We start from the raw sequence: 25647 nt of genomic DNA on the forward strand, positions 1-25647 counted from the left end.
TTCAATTTCCAAAATATGATTTTTTTATTCCTCTTTTTAGTCAACTTTAGCATGGGTGTATTCACTTATGCATTGCACTGTATATATAATTTTACAAAATTTTCCACCCATATTATGTTGTATTTAAGAGCGTGTGTGTGTTTGTGTGTGTGTAGTGGACACACCAGAGGATTATGATGATGTCATCATTAATGGACAGTGCTCTCAATGTGTAATGGGTGAGTCACACAACTTAATTTTTGATCTACAATAATCTACAAGATATAGTGAACATGCGTTTTTTTTTTTTTATGTGTAAAGAGGGAGATCAGGATGAGTATGATGATGTGTGGAGTATCACTGAAGATTTGAGAACTTGTTAGGTAAGCTTTATGTCTTATGATTCAATAGGCCTATATTGGAATATCTTTCATGTTTAAGATTCACAATTTACGAATTGACCACTTCATCAGTTTAAAACTGAATTTTACATCTTATTACACACACACACACACACACACACACACACACACACACACACACACACACACACACACACACACAGATTATAGATTATATATATATATATATATATATATATATATATATATATATATATATATATATATATATATATATATATATATATAAATAATTTTAATAGTCATTTGCTGATTTAAATTAACTCAATTTGAAAAACTGATGCAATCACAAAATTGAACCACTGCAACTGTTCATATCAGCTTCTGGAATTTTTATTTAATTTTTTTATTTAACAAAATACCTGAAATATTTGGCAAAATTTTTTAAACAATACTTAGAGTTCCCTTTGATCATTTCTAATAAGCATTGTTTAATGCCATGGTTGCCACAGTTCAGTTCAAGATTGTTATTGTTTTTATTTGTGTGTACTGTCCGGTCTCCGCAATAGAGAGAATGGTGTTTTTAAATATATTGTCTTCTGTGTTACAAAAATGTGATCAAGAAGAGTTTTTGTTTTTGGGAGGTGATTTTAACTGCACTGAATCTAATCTAGATAGGAATCATTTAGAATCTCATATGCCTTCTAGAAATCGATTGATTCAATTTGCATGAATTGTGTGATGTTTGGAGACGACAAAAGGGCATGCAAAAACAGTATACTTGGACTCATGTGCGTGATAGAATCATTTCTATGGCAATATTAGACAGATTTTACGTTTTCAGACACCATTATAATGTTATAAGGAACTGTCACATTGTACCTGTTAGTTTTTCTGACCATTGTATGGTCAAATGTTCAGTTTTTATAAATCTTTTAAAACCCCAAAGTGCTTATTGGCAATTCAACACTTCATTATTAAGTGACAAACATTTTAAAGAATGTTTTAACTTTTTTTGGGAGGATTTTAAAACTAAGAAAGGTTTTTATAACTCTGTACAACAATGGTGGGATGTAGGAAAAGCCCACATTAAACAGCTTTGTTTACAGTTTACTCGAAACATCACTACAGAGACGACTTTTAGAATGAGTATCTTGGAGGCTGATATTTTAAAACTCCAAGAATTGGCAGAGTCTACTCGTACAAGAGGTTTCTTAGACTTACTTTTAGATAAAAGAACAAAATTGGCTGATCTTGGTTCTAGGACACAGGGAGCCTTGGTCAGGTCGAGATTTCAAAACGTGAATCAAATGGATGCTTCAACTAAATTATTTTTTAATTTAGAAAAGAAGAATGGTCAAAGTAGAACCATTCATGCTTTAAGATCTGAATCTGGAATTCTTTTGACAGATCCTTCGGATATTCGCCAGAGGGCAGTTGGTTTTTATGAGAATTTATATAAAAGTGAAGTTGCTGTAGAGCTAGAAAATGAGGGTGAGTTCTTCTTTGAAAACTTACCTCAGGTGCCTGAAAGCATCAACACTGGAATTTCTGGCCCTCTGAGTATGAGTGAGCTACAGAAGGCAGTTCAGGGAATGGTGTCTGGAAAAACACCAGGCATTGATGGTATACCAGTGGACTTTTACAAGTCTTTTTGGTCAACAGTAGGAGAAGATCTCCTAGAAGTGTTGAATACCAGTCTGGCAAGGGGTAAACTGCCTCAAAGTTGCCGGAGAGCTGTGTTGACCCTCCTACCGAAAAAAGGAGATCTTGGAGATATAAAGTGTTGGCGTCCAGTTTCTTTGCTCTGCAGCGACTATAAGCTTTTATCGAAGGTCTTAGCTAACAGACTGGCTAATGTAATGGATAGTGTTATTCATCCTGATCAAACCTATAGGTAGATCGATATTTGACAACATTTCTTTTATTCGTGATCTTATCGAAGTCTCCAAGATGCTAAAACTAAATTGTGGTTTTATTTCGTTAGATCAAGAGAAAGCTTTTGATCGGGTAGAACATTGTTTTTTATGGAAGGTTTTAAACGCATTTGGCTTTAGTGATAGTTCCATTAACTACATCAAAGTTCTTTATAATGATGTTGAGAGTATTTTAAAGGTCAATGGTGGTTTATGTACTCCTTTTACAGTTTTTAGAGGCATAAGACAGGGTTGTGCATTATCTGGTATGTTATATTCTTTAGCGATTGAGCCTTTGTTAAATCAGATAAGGTGTAAGCTTCAAGGTATAATTTTACCAGAATATAGGAATAAATTCACACTGTCGGCCTATGCAGATGAAGTGACTGTGAGTATCAATGGACAAAGTGATATTCAGGCTTTGTTAAATTTGTTGAAAACTTTAAAAAAAAAATCTTCTGCCAATATAAATTGGAAAAAAAGTGAAGCTTTTTAATAGGGGATTGGAAAAATGATAAACCAAAACTTCCTATGGGCCTGGAGTGGGGGAAAGTTGGTTTTAAATATTTAGGAGTTTTTATTGGAGACGAAGTAGTTACACAGAAAAACTGTGAGGGTATAATTGAGAAAGTTAAAGGTCGACTTGAGAAATGGAAATGGTTGCTTCCAAAAATGTCATTTAGAGGGCGAGTTTTAATTGCAAATAATTTAGTGGCTTCTTCGCTGTGGCACAAGTTTGCTTGTTTAGATCCCCCGTTAACTTTGTTAATAAAACTACAAGCACTGCTTGTGGATTTTTTTTGGGGATAAGCTGCATTGGATGCAGGTGGTCAGGGACTGATACATTTAGAAAGTAGAATAGCTGCTTTTAGATTACAATTTGTGCAAAGACTGAACTGTTTCAGATGTTTTTAACTGGAATGCTGTAGCAAGGTTGATTTTGAACAGGTTGGGTAATTTTAACTTGGGAAGGACAATTTTTTTGATGGATCCACTGAAATTAAGTTTTCCTATGTTACTTGTATTTTATAATAATGTCTTTAAAGTGTGGAATCTTTTTACTTTTCAAAAAGTGGAAGTGTCACCGGGTGAAAACCTGGCAAAACCAAAAAGATTCCTCATTGGTCCTAAATCCGGCTCTGTTGAGTGTTGGCCATAACGAGCGCCAGCTGAAGCAAATCAGCTGCGCTTCATTGAAGCACATGCTCAGGAAAAGAAGCATAAAAGAAGAGTGTTTGAGCAGTGTGGGAGAGAACGGGCAGGCAGCAGTGTGTGTTCTGACAACGGCGGTGAAATAAGAAGGCTGAAGGTTTAATGCCGGATCAGGAGTTCTACTGTGAGATTTCCCGAGGCATGCTCATTTGGTGAGTTTTCTGAAGAAACCACGAACAGCCACGCAATGAAGTAAGTGAGAGGATTATACAGAAGTGAGAGAGGAAACCACTGCAGGATATTGAGTGACTCACCGAGGAAAAGTTAAGTGCACCCTTCCATTGATTACCTGTTGAGAAAACCACATTTGAAGATTGACCATCACCAGTGTGCAACTAACCTTTGTTTGCGGGCAGTGTGTGTGATCCTGTTGACAGAACGAAGCGTAGTAACTGGAACAGCTGGGAGGATCGCTGATGTGTTCATGCTGATCTTCTGAAACCATTATTCCTCGAGTCATCCACCCTACAGAGAGAAGAGAAACGAGTTGATTAATCACTGTGGAGATGAAGTGAGTTTGCAGTGTCTGAAAGAGTGAAGTGCACAAGTGTGAAGATTTACAAGAGTTATTTATGCACGAGTGTGGTGAGATCAAACGACTGCGTTTCCTCTGAAACTTTGATGGATGAATATTGACTTGTGACTGTGAAGATTCCTTTAAATTGATCTGTCTAAGCTGTGTCCAGGTTCCCACTCGAGTGTACGGTGTGGAGGGAAAGAGCTCAACGCACCCCGAGTACCACACTCCCTGAGCACTGTCTCTCACGGCCACGAAAGTCCAGTCTCACAAACTCTCCAAACAACGCCGCTCTGCTACGCACGGAACGAGAGCAAAGGCGGGTAAATTACCAAAGTCCTGTATCACTTGTTATTGCCTGATCCACTGTTATTGTCTGTCCCTCAGAAGAGGTGAGGAAGCTGTTGTCATTCGATCGGCTGTTCTATGAACACGTCCACAAGCCGAGTCTGAGCACAGTCACTGTCTGTCCCTCAGAAGAAGTGAGGAAGCTGCTGTCATTCGATCGGCTGTTCTATGAACACGTCCACAAGCCGAGTCTGAGCACTGTCACTGTCTGTTCCTCAGAAGAGGTGAGGAAGCTGCTGTCATTCGATCGGCTGTTCTATGAACACGTCCACAAGCTGAGTCTGAGCCCCGTCACTGTCTGTCCCTCAGAAGAGAAGAGGTGGGGAAGCTGCTGTTCATTCGATCGGCTGTCCTAAGAACATCTTCACGTGATGAATACTTACCTGCTCTGTCCGTGGGGAAAGCTGAAGGTGAGGAGAAGCCTCTGTCCATCCTACAAGCACATTCTGACGAGTCGAAGAAACTAAAAGAAATTACTGTCTGTCCCACAAGCACTTTTCTGACGAGTCGAAAAGACAAGAAGAAGCCATTGTCCCACCCACGAGCTCGTAGAGAAGAGAAATATCCCTTCCCCCCCAGTTCCTCTTCCCCAAACCGGGTTCCAGCCACAAACATTCTCAGCACTGTTTTTATTGTTTTAAATTAATAAAAACTTACCTTTTAAAAGTCATTCTGTTGTCCGCCTCTTGGTGTCCTCTGGTGTCTGCTCCTCCGGAGTGTGGTAATTGTCCCTCGGCCCTAACATCGGTTACAGAAGACTCAAAATCTCTTTACTGGCTATTAGAAGAGCCTTTAATCCATGGGAAGCGTTTGGACTTAACGAACAATTTTTTCCTTCCCGGAATAAACAAAGCACTTATTGACAACAAAATAGTGACTCTTGGCCGTTTGCTGGAAGTAGCTGGACTTGATTTTAAAAACAAGGAAGCAACATCTCGATGTCTTGGAATCATTCTACTCGCGTTATAGCACAACTTCTTCAGAGATGGGAATCTGCAATAAGTGATCAAGAGAGACTTTTGCTATTGGACTATAAAAACAAATTGTGTAATCCAGACTCGGAAGAGTGTTTTCCGGGTTTGTTTTTTTCTCTCAAGTTGGATGGGTGTGCTGGTTTTTATCTTGAACAAGTTGATTCTTTAAGTGTTGATTTTTTTCCTGTGATAGAAAGCTTTTGTATAAATATTGTGTAATTGTTTTTAATAAGAACAAGTTGAATAATAGAATAGATACACCTTGGCGTGGTTTTTTTAAGTTAAATTAAGACAAACCTGAATGGAGAGTTTTTTATAAACCACCATTGACCAAAAAAACAGGAGACTTGCAATGGAGAATTGTTCATGGTGTTACTGCAGTCAATGCTTTTACTTCTGTTTTAAATCCTGAAAGCACTGATAAGTGTCCTTTTTGTGATGACAGAAACTACACTCAAAAAAAAATTTTTGTCTAAAAATAAGATTTATGTATTTTAATTGCATAACAAATTCCCATGCATTTGGATTACATAGTTTTAACATAAACCAATCAATAATCTGAATGTGATTCATATTTTTAAGTCATATCTAAATGAAACAGATAAGATTTATGTAATTGTATTAATAAACTGAATGTGATTTATACGTGTCAGTCATATGTAAATGAAACAGGTAAGATTTATGTAATAGTACACAGAAAAACGCCCATGTTAAATTAACACTGCTCAGTGTTCATATGTGTGCACACTACAGAGTTAAAGCAGTGTTGAAGTTAATGAGATAATTAAGTGATGATTGAGCATTAATTATGAACACCTGCTGTTAACAAGCAGAATCACTGAAGAACAGAAAAACACAAGAACTACAACTGACTTCAGACACAGCCTTAGATTGAAATCAACTGAAGAGAAAAGAAGACATTAAATCTGTGAAGATCTCAGCAGAGGAGGATTAAACAACTCCACAAACAGCATTACCAGCTTCACTTATTACTAACCAGACTGACTTTATTTCATTTCCGTTTTAATGAAAACAATAGGTGTATTTTAAAGTCACCATGATGGTGGTTAGCGTTTGCTTTAGTTGGGCTCTTGACCATTGACTCTTTAATATAAAATTTTCTCTGGCTGCTATAATTATGTGTTTATAAAACATGTTTGTTGCAGCAAAAAAGCCATGAGAAAAAGAGATCAGGTGATGTTGGCTGTTTATTGATGATGATGACGACAAAGTCATCATCATGTAATTGCCTGATTCACTGATCTTGTTCAGTGTCTAATGCTTTTTAATATTGTTTTATTCATAACAGAAGCCATTTGATTTTACAGCATGAAATCTAACAGTGTTGTTTATCAAACAATATACTTTTTTTTTCAATAGTTAGTGCACAAAAACCTTTCATCTATGGCATTACTTAGACTCACACAGACATCAAGAAACAGCATATGAATCTCAACAATGGTGACAAAAGATACAAAAATCCTGATGCATAATTTATTAATGCCGCAATGCATGCTGGGAGATATGGGTGAGTTTTGATTGGTGGTACCCAGCATGCACTGCAGCATGAAGCATTTCATTGATTGTCACCATTGTTGAGAGTCATACACTGATTATTGATGTCCAAGTAATAATGTAGAAAGATTAATGCACTAAACGTTTTTAAAATTCTTTATATTATTTGATTAACTGTTGGATCTAATGCTGTCAGGTCACACAGCTACTATAACAATTAAAACAAAATCACATAACCCCAATAATCAAAGCATTAGACACTGAAAAAGATCAGTGATTCAGACCACAATATGATGATTACACCTTCATCAATAAACAGCCAACATCACCTGATCTCATTTTCTCTTGGCTTTTTCGCTGCAACAAATGTGTCTTATAAACACATAATTATAGCAACCAGGAATGGTCAATGGTCAAGAGTCCAACTAAAGCAAACGCTCACCACCATCATGGTGACTTTAAAATATAACTATTGATTTAATTCAAACAGAAATGAAATAAAGTCAGTCTGGTTAGTAATAAGTGAAGCTGGTAATGCTGTTTGTGGAGTTGTTTAATCCTCCTCTGCTGAGATCTTCACAGATTTAATGTCTTCTTATCTCTTCAGTTGATTTCATCTAAGGCTGTGTCTGAAGTCAGTTGTAGTTCTTGTGTTTCTTTTTCCTTCAGTGATTCTGCTTGTTAACAGCAGGTGTTCATCATTAATGCTCAATCATCACTTAATTATCTCATTAACTTCAACACTGCTTTAACTCTGTAGTGTGCACACATGAACACTGAGTAGTGTTAATTTAACATGGGCATTTTTCTGTGTACTATTACATAAATCTTACCGGTTTCATTTACATACGACTGACAAATATAAATCACATTCAGTTTATTAGTACAATTACATAAATCTTATCTGTTTCATTTAGATATGACTTAAAAATATGAATCACATTCAGATTATTGACTGGTTTATGTTAAAACTTTGTAATCCAAATGCATGGGAATTTGTTATGCAATTAAAATACATAAATCTTATTTTTAGACAAATTTTTTTTTTTGAGTGTATTTTTCATGCTTTTTTTAAACTGTTATAGACTTGAACCACTGTTTTCTGTTTTAAAAGATGTTTTTAAAAAATGTAATGAGGTATTTTCACAAGAGATTTTTATTTTAGGATGTAAATATGTCCTTAAAAAAAAGTTTGTGTGTCAGCTGCTTAATTTTGTGGTGGGACAAGCAAAAATGGCCATCTATTTGAGCAGGAGAAAAAAAATTGAACAGGATGTAATACAAAACATTGTTGTATTGTTTTTTAACTTGGCACAATCTAGAATCTTAATTGATTTTTATTATTATAAAAGTATTGATGATCTGCTTTCTTTTGAAAATATTTGGAGCTGTAATGATGCTCTGTGTCATTTTTGAAGATGAATTAATTTTCACACTTTATTGATTTTATTTTAAAAGTTGTTTTTTTTTTTGGAGGCTGTATCATTGTAACAAGATGAATTTTTGTAAATAAAAGCTTTTTGAATCTCAAAAAAAAAAAAAATCTCTCTCTCTCTCTCTCTCTCTCTCTCTCTCTATCTCTCTTTCTCTCTCTCTCTCTCTCTCTCTCTCTCTCTCTCTCTCTCTCTCTCTCTCAGGTCAGTTTCTGTGTGAAGAGTCTCGTCTGGGAGAGGCAGCAGTAATGGCTCAGAAAGCTGCAGAGCTGGACAGTTCTGAGTTTGATGTGGTGTTCAGCGCTGCTCATATGCTCAGGTGTGTGTGTGTTTCAGTTGTTTCATGAATTGCAGGTGGACTTCACATGTTTCATCATCTACAATGAAACAGGGGAATATTTTGCGATAATGACTAGCTGACTTTACATTATTCTGCTTATTCCAAAGCTGCTTGCCAGATAAATACATGGACATATTGATTTCACTTACAGCTTAGCTAATTAATTATTCTAACTTGTGTTGATGTGAGAAGAGGCAGCAGAGTATTATTAGAGAAATTAAAGGTGCTGTATGTAGCTTTTCTACCAAAACGAATCCTTTTTTTATTGCCTGTGTGTGAAAGGGTTGTAATCTCACATTAAAATTATACACTTTGCGGGTTTTGCTATAACCTCTGAAAGCAAGTATTCTTATTTTTATGTGAAGGTCCCGGGTCGGATTTACCGCCAGTGACGTCACCTGCTTGCGCGCTCCCGAGCCTCTCGCCTGAGTCGCCTCGTCTAGCCTACTGACTTTGCACTCAACAGCGACGACACTGCAACTTATGACATGGACTTATGACTTATGCAACTTATGACATGTCTGATAATAACACTAAGAAACGACCTGCGCCCAGCAAAACACAGACTCCAACACAAACTCCACATATTGATAAAAAACAAGCTGAAGCTTTTTCTGCTGAAGCTCGTAAGGCCAGACGTGAATCGGATGAACTTCGGGTAAAAAACACGGATCAACATCGGCAGGGCATTTGAATCATGGAGAAACCGTACCTACAAACCTAGAATGTACATTTCCTGAAGAAAATGTGAAGTGGTGCTTGCAGTGGCAAAATTCGGCACGGTTGATAGGGTTCCATAGCCTACTTATCATGGTACGAGCATGGAGCATTAGTTCAACGTCAAGCTGATAAAAGTAGCCTATTAACGTTGCAGTGGGAGTTTACCTGAGTTTCCAGCATGTTGTGGGATGCAGTGTTGGGGTAGTTACTCAAAAAAAGTAATTAGTTACTAGTTACTTCTGTAAATTGTAATGAGATTACTTTACTAGTTACTGCATTTGAAAAGTAACTTCACTACTTATTACTTTACTTTCCCATTTCTTAATTTACCCTGTAGATACGGACAAACATCATAGCCCTATCATCACTTAGCCTGTCCAAATAGTGTTTATAAATGTAGCCTATACAAAATGGCATGTAAAACCATATGAAAGAATAATATCCATGTCTGCACAAAGAAATATGCCTCACTGTAAAATCCACAAACAACAGGATAAAGGACAAATGTCTGCGGTGGTAGACACATAATCAGGGCTGGACTGGGACAAAAAAAAAAAAAAAAATCGGCATTTTGGCCATAATAATAATAGCACACTAATATACATATATTGTAAAACAAATGCACTGAAAAATAAAGGAAACTTTCATAATTAGTTTTGTACTAATTTCTATACTTGAAAGAGATATAAGCACATAATCTTTTATTTTGACGGAAAACATGGTTTACAAACGCGTCTCATTAAATTTATAGTAAATTACGGTAATCGTCAACTATGCAGATGTGCAAATAATGTGTTACTGGGTAATGGGTTCCTACACTCATGACATTCCATACACAAAAGATAAATATATTTGAAATATATTTTCAGAGTATATTTTAGAATATATGCAAATATTTCAAATTGGCCCAATAAATATATTTCACACTTAACATCATATATTTTAGTTGTATTTCAGAATATATTTCAATGTATTTGGAATATATGCCACATATATTTTGACACTTTTGGGGATCCATACAGAAAAAAAGTACATTGAAATATATTCTGAAATATAACAAAAATATATGATGTTAAGTGTGAAATATATTTATTGGGCCAATTTCAAATATTTGCATATATTCCAAAATATACTCTGAAAATATATTTCAAATATATTTATCTTTTGTGTATGGGATAGCCTAAGTGTTTTGAAAGTAACTGTTAGTTCTGCTTACCGCAGGCTCTACACTTTCTCATTGTCACGGTTTGTCGAAAAGTGAAGCGAGGATCCAAGTGCAGGTAAGGATATTTATTAAATGATAAACAAAATAAAACTATGAACAAAAACTCCCCGTGGGGGAAAACAAGGCAGGCAGAAGTCAGGAACATAACACAGGGAAAACGTAGACAAGACAACGATCCGACACAGACTGCAAACACAAAGAAACTTATAAAGGTGACAAATCAGGCAGGTGATGAGGGAACAACAGGTGGGGCAAATGAAACCAATGATGAGATAACAAGGTGGGTGGGGTCAAAACAGAGACAGGAACACAAACACCACATGTGCTACACGAGACAGGACAGGCATGTGACATTACCCCCTCCTTAAGGAGCGGCTACCAGACGCTCCACTAGGGACAGGGGGGGACAGACCAGGAAGGGACGGGGGGGACAGACCAGGAAGGGACGGGGGGGACAGACCAGGAAGGGACGGGGGGGGACAGACCAGGAAGGGACGGGGGGGGACAGACCAGGAAGGGACGGGGGGGGACAGACCAGGAAGGGACGGGGGGGACAGACCAGGAAGGGACGTGAGGGACAGACCAGGGAGAAACAGGGGGTACAGGAAGGACAGACCAGGGTAGGGCAGGGAAAATGGACAGTTCGGGAGGCCAGGGCGGAGACGACAGTCCATCGGGCGGCCAGGGCGGAGCAGACGACCCCTCGGGCGGCCAGGGCGGAGCAGACGACCCCTCGGGCGGCCAGGGCGGAGCAGACGACCCCTCGGGTGGCCAGGGCGGAGACGACCCCTCGGGCGGCCAGGGCGGAGCAGACGACCCCTCGGGCGGCCAGGGCGGAGACGACCCCTCGGGCGCTGGAACTGGCACCACCGGAACCGGCACCGGAACTGGCACCGGAACTGGTGCCACCGGAACCGGCACCAGAACTGGCACCGGAACTGGTACCACCGGAACCGGCACCGAACTGGTACCACCGGAACCGGCACCGAACTGGCACCACCGACACAGGCACCGGAACTGGCACCACCGGCTCAGGCACCGGAACTGGCACCACCGGCTCAGGCACCGGAACTGGCACCACCGGCTCAGGCACCGGAACTGGCACCACCGGCTCAGGCACCGGAACTGGCACCACCGGCTCAGGCACCGGAACTGGCCCCACCGGCTCAGGCACCGGAACTGGCCCCACCGGCTCAGGCACCGGAACTGGCACCACCGGCTCAGACACCGGAACTGGCACCACCGGCTCAGGCACCGGAACTGGCACCACCGGCTCAGGCACCGGAACTGGCACCACCGACTCAGGCACCGGAACTGGCACCACCGACTCAGGCACCGGAACTGGCACCACTGGCTCAGGCACTGGAACTGGCACCACCGGCCCAGGAACAGACACCACCGCCCCAAGTGTGTGCGTAGCCCACACACACCACATGGCTGTGGCCATAATGGCCAGTGTCGCGGTCACTGAGGGCTCAGGAACAGACACCACCGGCTCAGGAACAGACACAGAAACAGACACAGACACAGGCACAGGCACAGGCACAGACTCAGGAACAGGCACAGGCACAGACTCAGGAACAGACACTGGCTCCGGCTCAGGAACAGACACTGGCTCCGGCTCAGGAACAGACACTGGCTCCGGCTCAGGAACAGACACTGGCTCCGGCTCAGGAACAGACACTGGCTCCGGCTCAGGAACAGGAACAGACACTGGCTCCGGCTCAGGAACAGGAACAGACACTGGCTTCGGCTCAGGAACAGACACTGGCTCCGGCTCAGGAACAGACACTGGCTCGACTGCGACCATCTTGTCAGGGGACACAGGCTCAGCAGTCGTGACGTGAACAGCCTCGACGGCGGCCATCTTGTCCGTAGACACAGGCTCAGTGGCGGCCATCTTGTCCGAAGACACAGGCTCGGCAGTCGTGACGTGAACAGCCTCGGCGGCGGCCATCTTGTCCGAAGACACAGGCTCGGCAGGCGTGACGTGAACAGGCTCAGCGGCGGCCATCTTGTCCGAAGACACAGGCTCAGCAGACGTGACGTGAATACTCCTGGGAAACTCTAGGATCTTGAATAGCGTCGAAAAATAATCCAAGAGTTTTTCAGCCGCTATGGCAACAGCGGGCTGCTGGGGCACGGCCTCCTGGATGACAGCGAGCTGTTCGGGCACGGCCTCCGGGACGACAGCGGGCTGTTCGGGGACAACCACCGGAACTGGGACCACCGGAACTGGGACCACCGGAACTGGGACCACCGGCACTGGGACCACCGGCACTGGGACCTCTGGAACTGGGACCACCGGAACTGGGACCCCCGGAACTGGGACCTCTTTAGCAGGAGGATTACCATGACGCTCCAAGGAATTCACAAATTCCTCAAACGTCTTTCTTCTCCTCCTCCGTTTCGGGACCACTGGAACTGGGACCCCCGGACCTGGGACCACTGGACTCGGGACCACCAGAACTGGGACCACCGGACTCGAGACCATCGGAACTGGGACCCCCGGAACTGGGACCCCCGGAACTGGGACCTCTTTAGCAGGAGGATTACCATGACGCTCCAAGGAATTCACAAATTCCTCAAACGTCAAATGTTTCAATGCTCTCATGATCAGAGAGTTGATGGGTTCATCAAGGGCGTAATTAAACAAATCCTTAGCCATAACACTAAGCCCCAGTCCTTCTGCAGCAGCGCAGAACTTCATGGCAAACTCTCTCATGTCAGTCCCCTTCTGACGAAGGGAACTCAACATGCTGAACTTTACAATGCGCTCATAATGCGGGCAGGAAATAGGAGGCTGGAGTGAATCCTTCCGCTGAATCCTCATCTTGGTCGGATCGTTCTGTCACGGTTTGTCGAAAAGTGAAGCGAGGATCCAAGTGCAGGTAAGGATATTTATTAAATGATAAACAAAATAAAACTATGAACAAAAACTCCCCGTGGGGGAAAACAAGGCAGGCAGAAGTCAGGAACATAACACAGGGAAAACGTAGACAAGACAACGATCCGACACAGACTGCAAACACAAAGAAACTTATAAAGGTGACAAATCAGGCAGGTGATGAGGGAACAACAGGTGGGGCAAATGAAACCAATGATGAGATAACAAGGTGGGTGGGGTCAAAACAGAGACAGGAACACAAACACCACATGTGCTACACGAGACAGGACAGGCATGTGACACTCATCTCTGTCCTGATCCTCCTCACTATCCTCATCATCAGTCACAGGAGCTGATGAAGGTCATGCTGCTGCAGAAAACATTTTGACACATTTTACAGCGTCTGCTTGAAGGGCCTTTGTCTATTTCTCACGCTATTTCTCTGCACATTCCTTGCGTTTCTTCTCCATCTCTCAGACTATTTTGACAGATACACACTGACACACGTGCACGCTCGATCAAAGCCCAAAGGGGGAGGTGTTTAAAGATGTGATTGGACCAGCCCAGTGTCAATCAAGAAAAGATCCAATGGGCCACGGTGTTTCATGGACCGGTCAGCTATCAGGAAAAAAAAAACTGACACAGACTTTTTTAACTAATGCATTACACCGGCACGCACTTACTTAACCCAGCGCCACCAATTAAGCAAAACGAATGGGCCGCCGATGTACGAGTTTTATGGTCCGTTAAATATATTCCGAAGAAGTAGAAAAAAGAAGAGATGTCGACCCAAAAGGCACGTCCGCCCACTGGGAATCTCCCGGTAGTCCCGATGGCCAGTACTTGCTGCCTGGGCATACAAAGTGCATTTCACGCGAATATTTTTGCCCTTTCGAGCAATAAACTGAAAGTGATGTGAATATTGCCACTGGCCGAACCCCCCTGTCTCCGTCTCCATTTCCCGCTCCCCTTCGCACCAGCAGCTACGTCACTCAAATCGATCTCTATGACAACGGTGCACGCACGCACACACACACACAGACAGACATGCACGCAGCACAAACAGATCAGAGCTTTACACGCAGGCAAAAATGGCTTGGGTAACGCAGGAAAGCGCGTTCCTATAGTCTAGTAAAGTAGTGTAGTTACCGATATTTTTAGTGTAATGCGTTACTTTATTTCGTTACCCAAAAAAGTAATATCGTTACTGTAATTCGTTACTTTGTAACTCGTTACCCCCAACACTGGTGGGATGCTTTGTGTGTTGCGTCTCAGTCTGGCCGGTACCCACAGTGCTCGCTCATAAATTCGAGCACGCGCTTGTAAACTTATTGGTTGCAATCTGAAACATCACCGCTAGAGGCCGCTAAAAACTACATACAGCACCTTTAAAGTCGCACTAGTATGTACTAGTATGTACGAGAGCTAGTTGCCTGGGCCAACACTCATTATGCAGCAATATTAATAATTTATTATGTATGCATAATCATTTTCATAATAACTTACAGGTTCTTGTAATGTGTGTGTTTGTCCACAGACAGGCCAGTCTGAATGAGGCAGCTGAACGGTATTATGGGAAGGCAGCTAATTTAAGACCTGATGTAAGTACCTTCTTCAGCCAGATGTTAAAGATATTTTTGTTCGTAGTAACCTTGCACAATTATTGAATCTTCTATGCATTAATTACAAACTTCAAATTTTCTGAATTCTTCCATTATATTTGTTGCATTTGCTCTTTTAGAATGTTCAGTTTTTTTTCTTACCTAATTCCAGAACCACATTCTATAATCCATCCATGATTCTCTCTTTTTGTGCCTGCTTTTCTCGTTCTCCCAGCATCCAGCAGCTCTGATGAATCTCGGGGCCATCCTCCATCTTAATGGGAAGCTGAAGGAAGCTGAGAGCAACTACCTCCGTGCGCTGCAACTCAAACCAGACGACCTCATCACTCAGTCCAACCTCCACAAACTCTGGAATGTCATGCAGAAACAGGGTCTACGAGCCGCTGGAACTTGATCTGCTGCTGTAACCTCCGCAGATATTGCATCTGTGGATGTCTGATCTTATTTGAGATGGATTTCTCTGAATATTTAGCCCTTACTGTGGACAGATGTTGGTTAAAACTTGAACTGGTCTAGAGGTTGGGAATGAAGATGGAGCCTCTGTGAAGTTCTGTATTGAACAGTAAATAGTGTAAAAGAACAGTAAAGTGCACTTGAAAGAGTGTAATAGCCTCTGAATTCTTCTTCTCACACACGCAGGAGAGGTGGTGTTTGCAACAAACTGGATTGTATTCTTCTGAGAGCAGTGACCAGGATGAACTGACTTGCGTATACAGAAGGCTAAACATGTCACCGGTAACTCATACCAACTGAAGTGTCATATATTGGCATTATGCAGATATTTAAAATGTCTCTTGTTAATTTATTGTTGATAAATCAGTGATGTTGTCACTTGTAATGGTTGTTAATAGAACTTACAATCTCTCAACACCCAGCGCTGAATCTATTATGAAGCACTATGTTGTTGCTGACTGCCATAGAGCTTAATTTGTTTAATCAGACTTTTTACCAAAACATTTTACCACAATAAAATGTCAGATTGCCCAAATAATCATTCAGAATTTTTATTAATAAGAAAGAACGGAACATTTTCTGTCCCAGTAAGCGTTCAACATTGAGACCCTCTCCTGACAAGACGTTTATCAGCTCATTTCATGAATGTTTCGCTGCACTCTATCTGAAGAGTAACACATTACAGCAAGGATGCCAAATCTGTTCCTGGAGAACTAACTTCCTGAAAAGTTCAGCTCCAATCATGAGCAAACACAACTGTACCAGCTAATTAGGATCTTCAGGAACACTTGATAATTACAGACAGGTGTGTTGAATCAGGGTTGGATAGGTTGATCTTCAGGAACAGGACTGGACTCCCCTGAATTACGTCTGCCTGTATTTAGAATAACAAGTGTTTTTCTGCCATCTTGTGGTTGAGTAACGCTTTCCCACAATCAATGCACATGCCTGTTGCCCAAAGGCTGCTAAATTCTCTGTAGTTTCTAAAGTCAATGAAACCTTTTTATTTACAACTGATTTCTGAGTTTTTGAACATTAAATGAACATTAAATGAACAATGAACATTAAAACTGATAAAACTAAATAATAATATGTACTTAGAATGGGTACAGGGTTGCAAATTTAACTTTAATTTGGGACAAATATGTTGTTTTGTTGTTATTAATATATAATTTATATCCTGTCGAATTAAAATATACATTTATAAATATGTTCAATATAAATATATTTTTTGCATATTATGATGTTTGAATTGAGCAGTTATCAGTGTCTGAATCAGCAGGTGTTTGGTTCTGATGCTGTATATAACATGGGGTGCTTCCTCTCGAAATCTTCAAAGTCTCCCAAATGATGTGTTACTATTTTTTGCCTCTGGCAGGTGGTGTGTGTGTGTGTGTGTGTGTGTGTGAGTGTGTGCATCCTCACTGAAGTGTCTCGATATGGAGGAGGAGTTCTTTTCAGCGCTGACGAGCTTTTGATGTATATGGTGTAAATCAAAAATGCCTCCTCTGATTTGTCACTGAAGTTGTTTGATGATTTCCTCTGTTCTGTCTAATAAGGTAATGATGAACCTGATTGGAAAGTTTTAGGGCTCTCCTCTTTAGGGGGCTGACAGTACCCAGTTTCTTCAGTGTGTTTGGGGAACAGAAAAGAAACTTGTGCTGCGTTCTCTGAGCTGATGAAATGGTTTGCGTCCAGCAGAAGATGATGATAAGGAGTCTGATGTTTCTAATCAAACTCATCACCGCTAGTAGGTTTATACTTTCAGTTGAGGATGAAATGATCTTAATACAAACATTTATATGCAATACGATACTGCATCTGACTTGCTGTCTAACTGGCACATATTATGTATATTTTGTGCTAAGTTGTTGTTAATTTAATTCCTCCTTTCTCTCTCCCAGTCTGTCATTTTTCTGTTGCACAAAAGAAAAGTGTGAATGTGAGGCTGGTTGATGGTCCCAGTCGCTGTGCTGGTAGAGTGGAGGTTCTTCATAGAGGTCAGTGGGGAACAGTGTGTGGTGATGACTGGGATATGGCTGATGCTGCAGTGGTGTGTAGAGAGCTGGACTGTGGAGAACCTGTAGATGCTCTGGGTGATGCTCATTTTGGACCAGGATCAGGACCAATCTGGATGAATCTTGTCATGTGTACTGGATCAGAGTCTACACTGAAGAACTGTGGGTCAGCAGCATGGGGTAAAAGCAACTGTGATCATACTAATGATGCTGGAGTCATTTGCTCAGGTAAACTGCTACATTCTGCACCATAATGTTACATCACTAAAAATAGTCCTGCTTTTTTATACACCGCATTCAAAAGTTTGGGGTCAGTAAGATTTAGGTTTTTTTTTTGTTTTTTTTTTAAAGAAGCTGCTTATGCCCAGCAAAAACTGTACTATTTTTTTTTTTTTTACAGTTTAAAATAACTGTTTTCTATTTTAACATATTTTAAAATGTAATTTTTAGCAGACATTACCTCTGTCTTCAGTTTCACATGATCCTCCTGAAATCTTAGATTTGGTGCGCACAGTTGAAAATGGTTTTGCTGCTTAATGAATCGTGGATGTGTTTTTTGAAGGAGTTTAAAGCATTTTATTTGTAACAGAAATATTTTGTAACATTCTAAATGAATGCATCTTGCTCAATACAATTTTTGTTTCAAACTAAATCTTACTGACCTCAAATCACAACTGTTTAAACACTCATTCTATTGTTTCTCTGTATCTTACTTGTGTATGCTAATACATAAATGAAAATAAACCTATGTATGACATGTTTCTTTAACATTTCTTTTTCTCAAATCTTTTTCACTTTTTAAAATGTTAGATTTTATTTGTTTGTTTTTTTCATATACAACATGTGGTGTTTCTCTTACATATAAAATATGATATAGGAATCTCTAAAATATTTTTATGCAAGTGTACAACAAGGTTTTTTTTTTTCTTCCCAAAAAATAATTTAAATGATCTGGATTCCTTCAGAAGTCCGGCTGGTTGGAGGTTCTCGCTGCTCTGGGAGGTTAGAGATGCTTGATGATCAGTCGTGGGTTTCAGTGTGTGACGCTGCCTTTGACCAGCAGGATGCAGAGGTTGTGTGTAGAGAGCTGGACTGTGGGGCTCCTGTACAGGTGCTGGGAGAAGATGCTTTTGGCAAAGGAGACGCTCAGATGTGGACACAAGAGATTCAGTGCAGAGGAAATGAGTCTCAGATTCACCTCTGTCCAACATCACAATCACACCAACACAAATGTTCTCATGACAATGATGTTAAACTGGTGTGTGCAGGTCAGAGTGGATTTCTTTTACTTTTATAAAATCTATGTCAAATCTGTTGACACTCAGTATGAATTTTTTTCTCTCTCTCTTTGTGTGATTCTTTTAACTCTTTTTCTGACTGTTCATTATTATCTCTCCATCTGTTCACTTCTTTATTTAATATACAGTAAGTGTGAATGTGAGGTTGGTTGATGGCCACAGTCGCTGTGCTGGTAGAGTGGAGGTTCTTCATAGAGGTCAGTGGGGAACAGTGTGTGGTGATGACTGGGATTTGTCTGATGCTGCAGTGGTGTGTAGAGAGCTGGACTGTGGAGAACCTGTAGATGCTCTGAGTGATGCTCATTTTGAACCAGGATCAGGACCAATCTGCATGAGTTATGTCTCGTGTATTGGATCAGAGTCTACACTGAAGAACTGTGGGTCATCCAGATGGGGTAAAAGCAACTGTGATCATATTGAAGATGCTGGAGTCATCTGTTCAGGTAAACTGCTTTGTACAATACCTCACCTTAACCCTCTGATGGTCTTCGTTTATAGTGACACTCGTGGTCTTTGGGGTCCCCAGGGACCCCAAACAATAACATGTAATTTTGTAACGGTATAATAGTTTTTTTTTTTTTTAACAAATGTAATTTTACTCTGTTTTTTGAAAATGTTTTTACTCCACATTTGTGCAGTCTTTGGAGGATTTATGATATATCTTAAATTTATATAAATAAATGTTTTTTTTTTAAATAGGTTTTTATACAAAAACAGCTTTTTATGTAAAATTCACTTTATAAAAGACCCAAATTTCTAAATTGCATTTATAGGGATAGCATGAATAATTTTACATGGTTTAGTGTAAAATTTTTGCCCATAATTTGGAAAATGTAGTTTTAAGGTAAAACATTATCATTTTAGCCAATAGATGGCTATAGAGCTCCATTATATGCTATTTGCTATTTGACTAACTGAAAGATATCTTTTCACAAGTTTTTCCAGTTGGATTCATATCTAAATATTATGAAATCACAATTCTAACAATAAAAATGACTTTTTTGTCCAATGAACTATTTAAATTAACTGTGTTGTTGTTATAGGAGTCCGGCTGGTTGGAGGTTCTCGCTGCTCTGGGAGGTTAGAGATACTTGATGATCAGTCGTGGGTTTCAGTGTGTGACGCTGCCTTTGACCAGCAGGATGCAGAGGTTGTGTGTAGAGAGCTGGACTGTGGGGCTCCTGTACAGGTGCTGGGAGAAGATGCTTTTGGAAAAGGAGACGCTCAGATGTGGACACAAGAGATTCAGTGCAGAGGAAATGAGTCTCAGATTCACCTCTGTCCAACATCACCATTAGATGAAAACAACTGTTCTCATGGCAACGACGTTGAATTTGTGTGTGCAGGTTGAAACAAATTTTCACTTCAGATTCAAATCCCCAGATTAAAACTTGATGTTATATCTATGTACTTTCCCTCCTCATTGTGTGATTTATTTTATCTCATTCTTTATTTCTCTCTGTTTCTCATTGTCTCTTCATCTCTCATGCTCTCTGTTCAATATATAGACGGTTCGAATGTGAGGTTGGTTGGTGGTCACAGTCGCTGTGCTGGTAGAGTGGAGGTTTTTCATAGAGGTCAGTGGGGAACAGTGTGTGGTGATGACTGGGATATGGCTGATGCTGCCGTGGTGTGTAGAGAGCTGGACTGTGGAGAACCTGTAGATGCTCTTGGTGATGCTCATTTTGGACCAGGATCAGGACCAATCTGGATGAATCTTGTCATGTGCACTGGATCAGAGACAACACTGAAGAACTGTGGGTCATCAGGATGGGGTAAAAGCACCTGTGATCATACTGAAGATGCTGGAGTCATCTGTTCAGGTACTGTAAACTGCTCCAAACCTCATTTTATTCTATACCATACTGTATATATTTAAATTATATACGTACACACCTGTATTATTTTTAAATAAATAATTTGTCATTGATTTTTTTTCTGAAAATGTTTCTGTTCTATTGCTTTTTTAGAAGTCTGGCTGGTTGGAGGTTCTCGCTGCTCTGGGAGGTTAGAGATACTTGATGATCAGTCGTGGGTTTCAGTGTGTGACGCTGCCTTTGACCAGCAGGATGCAGAGGTTGTGTGTAGAGAGCTGGACTGTGGGGCTCCTGTACAGGTGCTGGGAGAAGATGCAGTTGGAAAAGGAGACGCTCAGATGTGGACACAAGAGATTCAGTGCAGAGGAATTGAGTCTCAGATTCACCTCTGTTCAACATCCTTATACAAAAACAGCTGTTCACATGACAACAATGTTGAACTGGTGTGTGCTGGTAAGAGCTGAATTAAAAGACTGAAATGATACACATATACTGTATATGAATGAACCCATCACAAAGCAACACACTGGTCTATTATTTTTCTCTCTCCATTTCTATTACACTCTCATAGATGTAATGAATGTAAGGTTGGTTGGTGGCAACAGTCGCTGTGCTGGTAGAGTGGAGGTTCTTCATAGAGGTCAGTGGGGAACAGTGTGTGATGAGGACTGGGATTTGGCTGATGCTGCAGTGGTGTGTAGAGAGCTGGACTGTGGAGAACCTGTAGATGCTCTGAGTGATGCTCATTTTGGACCAGGATCAGGACCAATCTGGATGAGTGTTTTATTTTGTTTTGGAATTGAGTCATCACTGAAAAACTGTGAATCAGCAGGATGGAGTAAACATACCTGTGGTCATAATGGTGATGCTGGAGTCATCTGTTCAGGTGAATGACATAGTGTACTTTTACATTGTGATAAACATAAATTACACAAAACTCTCTTGACAGAACAACTAATCTGATGTGATGTAATTTTCATACGATTATTGTTATTTAGGGACTGCAACTGCAACATCAGAGACAGTGTTCAGGTAAGTTAATTTGATGTAGAAGAACATAAAAATCATAACAGCCATATGTTATGTATGTATGTATGTTATTTTGTGCTTGGGACACCAAGATGATTTAATCTCACACCACAGACATGCCTCGCTGTAGATGTTGCTGTTCTGACAGTACTGTACTTTGATGGTATACAATAATGTGTCTTTGTCTTTGCTGTGTGTGTTTTAGATCATGTTCCTCTCAGACTGAGTGGAGGTTTGGGCCGGTGCTCTGGGAGGCTGGAGGTGTATCATAACGCTGTGTGGGGTTCAGTCTGTGCTGATCTGTGGGACATCAGCGATGCTCAGGTGGTCTGCAGGCAGCTGGGTTGTGGAGCAGCACTGAGGGCTGATGGGAATTCAACCTTTGGTGCTGGTGAAGGTGTTGTGTGGCTGAACAGAGTCGAGTGCAGAGGGAATGAGATTCACCTGTGGGACTGTCCTCTCTCCCTGAAGAACCACACTGACTGCTCCCACAAAGAGCACGCTGGACTCACCTGTGCAGGTCACTGCAAAACACTGAGCAATATTAGTCATTTTCACATAATTTTAGTGCTAATAATCTTTTTGTATTTGCATGATTTTTAATCTGTCTGTGTCTGTTTTGCCAGATTTGTCAGTGTCCACTACTCCTGCCACAACAACATCAGCTTCTCCTCCAGTTTCTCAGACAGTGCGCTCAACATCAGTCACTCCTCCACAAACTCCTCCAGTGTCTCTCTCTGTGCTTGTGGTTGTACTGGGAGTTTTGCTCTTACTGCTCTTAGTGCCACTGCTTATACTGATTCAGCAGAACAGAGTGATGAGGAGAGGTAGGAGAGATCCAGAGACTGTCATATTGTGTCTTATTCAGTGTGTGATCAGTCATGTGTTGTGAACTGACAGCAGGTTTGTCTGTCTACACTCACAGCTCTCTCTGACTGGTACACAGGACTACACAGGGCTCCAAGTGAGGTAGTTTATGAGGAAATTTATCACAGACACAATCAATTCACTCATACAGGTGAGGCATCATCAGAGATTGTTCAAAACTTTAACTATTGCATTCTGATCAAAGGGTCCCAAAGTGTTCACTTCTCCTCTTGCATTGTAACTGTTGCCTCTTGTGCACATTGCACCCATGAACAGTCATGCACAAACCACACCTGGGACTAATTAAATGTATTAATTACCTGGTGTTTATTTCAATCAAACTTCAAGTATTGTGGTGATGCACAATGACTGGTGGGTAAATTTCCCTCTTCACTTCCTGTGAAGTGAAGTTGATGAACCCCTATTCCCTATTTGCAGTGCCATTCAAACTGAACATATATGCTCCATTTGAAAGGGAATCTCTCTTCAGATAGAGTAATACCCCATGAAGTCCACTTCGCAGGGCATATTCGATTAATTGGAATGCAACTAATTTATGTGTTTAGATCATTGTGAAAATCTTGCTGAGAAAAGGAATTCCATCAAGCAAAAACCTGTCATCTGTGTTAAAGTTCTGTTAGTAATGTGAGCTACTTCCTTCAGTCTTAAAGGGACACTCCACCCATTTGCATTAAGCTTTGCATTGTTAGAAACCCAGTCATACTATTGAATGGTCGTGCAACACTCTCTCATTTTCCCCTGAGACGGGAGAAATCCGTTATTTACCTCTTACACTTCCTCCTACAATGTCGCAAAAATCGTCATTTTGCGTCATTGTAGGAGGAAGTGTAAGAGGGGGGGATTTCTGTTGAGACTACAAGCACTAGTTCCTCATCTTTCCCAGGGGCGGGACCCGCTCACGCTACAGACCTATTACAGATCAGTGGGTGGGACTTTACTCTCTGAAACTGAAAGCAATATCCTCCATCTTGTTTGAAGCTAAGCTAACAGGTGCTGTGGAGACCGATGTAAAGTTATGACAATAGCGGAGGAGAGTACTCAATATGATATAGAAGAAGAGGATTTCGGAAGTCTGATGCTTGAATCAGGTGTTTGTGGCTACCTTTACAAGCCGCATTATAGCAAAGAGCAGCCGAGGCAGAAGACCTGCCTGCCGCGGACGAGGAGCCCGGACTGGCTCAAGTTAGGGCGGACTGGTGGCGCCGGTGATCTCACTATGCAACTACGAACCGCTACGAACACAGAGATAGGCTGTTTCTCAAATCCAAGAACGCAGTGAATGGACTTGTGTTCTCGTGGAGACCGGTCTTGCCAAGCTTCCTTGGAAGAACGAACTCGGAACCGGCCGCAATGACTTCTGGGACACCAGGCGAGTACTAGCTCAAGTCTGCATTCGATGCATCCTCGGTATCAAGAACACATCCGGGTTCTTTCATGCGTCCTCTGTACTTGCGTTCTTGAGAATTGGGTCTGAACTTCGACGGTTAATGATGACGTAAAACGAGAACACAAGGACGCAAGATCGCTGAAGAACGCATATTGAGAAACACCCATAGAGTCCGTCTGCGGCAAAGAATTTCAACGATGACAATTTCTCCTGGACGAAATCTCTGAATCAGACGAGGACACGGACGTTTGTGTTGAGAACTATCCTAGTTTCGCACCGCATATGTTCTGACTGAACATCCCGGTACCATGCAATAATTCACCTTTTCGAAAGAAATGCAAACGAGGAGTAATGCACTAATGAGTTCGCCAACTAACTAGACATTTTGTGTGAAATTAATTTCAAGCTCTGGTGGTAGCTAGCCTTGTTGACGGAAGAGTGATTTCTCTTATAGGCAGATATGCGCTTTCTGGATTAGTGGGAGTGGCTTGCGGAGCTGTGCAATGTGGTGCATTGTGGGAGTTGTTGTCTTTCATACAAATGCGTCCTGAAGTTATTTTTTGTCTTTCCTCGGTCACGAAGGCACCAAATTCAAAATTAATTTTACATTTCGACTACATATATGACCCACTTTAAATAAAAAACAATGTTCAAATGGGTGGAATGCCCCTTTAATTATGTAACTTCATCATTGATTAGCAAGAGACATCAGTGATACAGATCTGATCCACTGTAGAATTAAATATTGTTCTATTATTCACATCTAACTAATTAGTTTTAATTATGTATCAATCCACAAAAAACAACAGAACTGCAGGTGTATGTTAAAATAAATAAGATGATAAAAGGTAAAAAAGATGACCCCCCTCTCACTATCACAGAGCTTTATGACCCAAAGGATTTGAGGATTCAGTCTGTTTCTGTTCTGCTCTCCTTTAACAGGAGGGAGTCTCATCTCTGAAGAACTGAATTCTGGGTATGAAGATGTTGATTCACTTCTCTCAGGTTAGAGGTGATTTACAAACTGTAAAAAAAAATAAAAAAAATGTATAGTGAAATTCACAAATTTCCTTACCAGATGATTAAAATCATAAAGACCTCTCTGCCTGCATTTTATTTCTGCAAATATCTTTATTTTTCTATATTCATATTTTGTTCTGATGTTGAAGAGAGGGGTAATGCAAACACATCCGGATACTATGAGGAAATCATCATTCATGTACCAAAACCAGATCGTGAGACAGGTGCTGGTTCACTTCTGTACTGTAGTTGTAGTTCTCTCTGTTATTCTATAGTCTACATATTAATATATACATTCAAGTTTGTTTTGAGCTTGATGGCATTGATTTCATGTTAAATTTGTAGATGACACACCAGAGGGCTATGATGATGTCATTACCAGTGGACAGACCTATGGTCTTGGAAAAGGTATTTTTTCCCTAATACCTAAACTTAACAACTACCTTACTAACTATTAATATGGAGTATATAGATATATAAATATATAAATAAATAAATAAATAAATATATATATATATATATATATATATATATAATTTTACTAATTCTTCCACCCATATTATGTTGTATTAAAGAGTGTGTGTGTGTGTGTGTGTGTGTGTGTGTGTGTGTGTTTGTGTGTAGTGGACACACCAGAGGATTATGATGATGTCATCATTAATGGACAGTGCTCTCAATGTGTAATAG

General features: G+C 40.7%; 2 protein-coding genes and 2 long non-coding RNA genes across 5 annotated transcripts; all 4 read left to right on the plus strand.

Annotated features, from left to right (window-relative positions):
• Positions 1-16: 16 nt before the first annotated feature.
• Positions 17-16477, plus strand: LOC311080735 (protein O-mannosyl-transferase TMTC2-like). 2 transcript variants are annotated; one of them, XM_084110852.1, is made up of 5 exons: positions 26-218; positions 301-362; positions 8461-8575; positions 14966-15029; positions 15265-16477. In XM_084110852.1, exons 3-5 carry the CDS (start codon positions 8505-8507, stop codon positions 15442-15444), a joined length of 315 nt encoding a protein of 104 aa, XP_083966978.1. In that variant the 5' UTR covers positions 26-218; positions 301-362; positions 8461-8504; the 3' UTR covers positions 15445-16477. The 2 variants fall into 2 exon arrangements, with proteins under 2 accessions (XP_083966977.1, XP_083966978.1); XM_084110851.1 differs by lacking the exon at positions 301-362 and having other exon boundaries at positions 17-218.
• LOC311080746 lies at positions 685-5004 on the plus strand. The gene is made up of 2 exons (XR_014605703.1): positions 685-3980; positions 4156-5004. It is a non-coding gene; the product is annotated as an uncharacterized lncRNA (long non-coding RNA).
• Positions 16478-18478: 2001 nt separating the features above from the next.
• On the plus strand, positions 18479-22557 carry LOC311081436 (scavenger receptor cysteine-rich type 1 protein M130-like; the record flags this gene model as incomplete). Its single annotated transcript, XM_084111973.1, has 10 exons — positions 18479-18789; positions 18948-19328; positions 19863-19933; positions 20009-20165; positions 20328-20642; positions 20790-21089; positions 21208-21522; positions 21635-21668; positions 21887-22185; positions 22292-22557. The coding sequence occupies exons 1-10, from the start codon at positions 18531-18533 to the stop codon at positions 22555-22557; spliced, it is 2397 nt and encodes a 798-aa protein (XP_083968099.1). The 5' UTR covers positions 18479-18530.
• Positions 22558-22588: 31 nt separating this feature from the next.
• LOC311080755 lies at positions 22589-25362 on the plus strand. Its single transcript, XR_014605712.1, has 3 exons — positions 22589-22683; positions 24883-24945; positions 25110-25362. It is a non-coding gene; the product is annotated as an uncharacterized lncRNA (long non-coding RNA).
• Positions 25363-25647: the final 285 nt, after the last annotated feature.

This window comes from Abramis brama (genome assembly GCF_963993115.1).
Source record: "Abramis brama genome assembly, chromosome: 4".
NCBI classification, from domain to species: Eukaryota; Metazoa; Chordata; class Actinopteri; order Cypriniformes; family Leuciscidae; genus Abramis; species Abramis brama.

Excerpts from the sequence above, each read along its gene's own strand:
- LOC311080735 (XM_084110851.1), top strand. Across the intron at positions 8,576-14,965 it reads AGCGCTGCTCATATGCTCAG|ACAGGCCAGTCTGAATGAGG; the intron begins GTGTGTGTGTGT and ends GTTTGTCCACAG. Across the intron at positions 15,030-15,264 it reads CAGCTAATTTAAGACCTGAT|CATCCAGCAGCTCTGATGAA; the intron begins GTAAGTACCTTC and ends TCGTTCTCCCAG.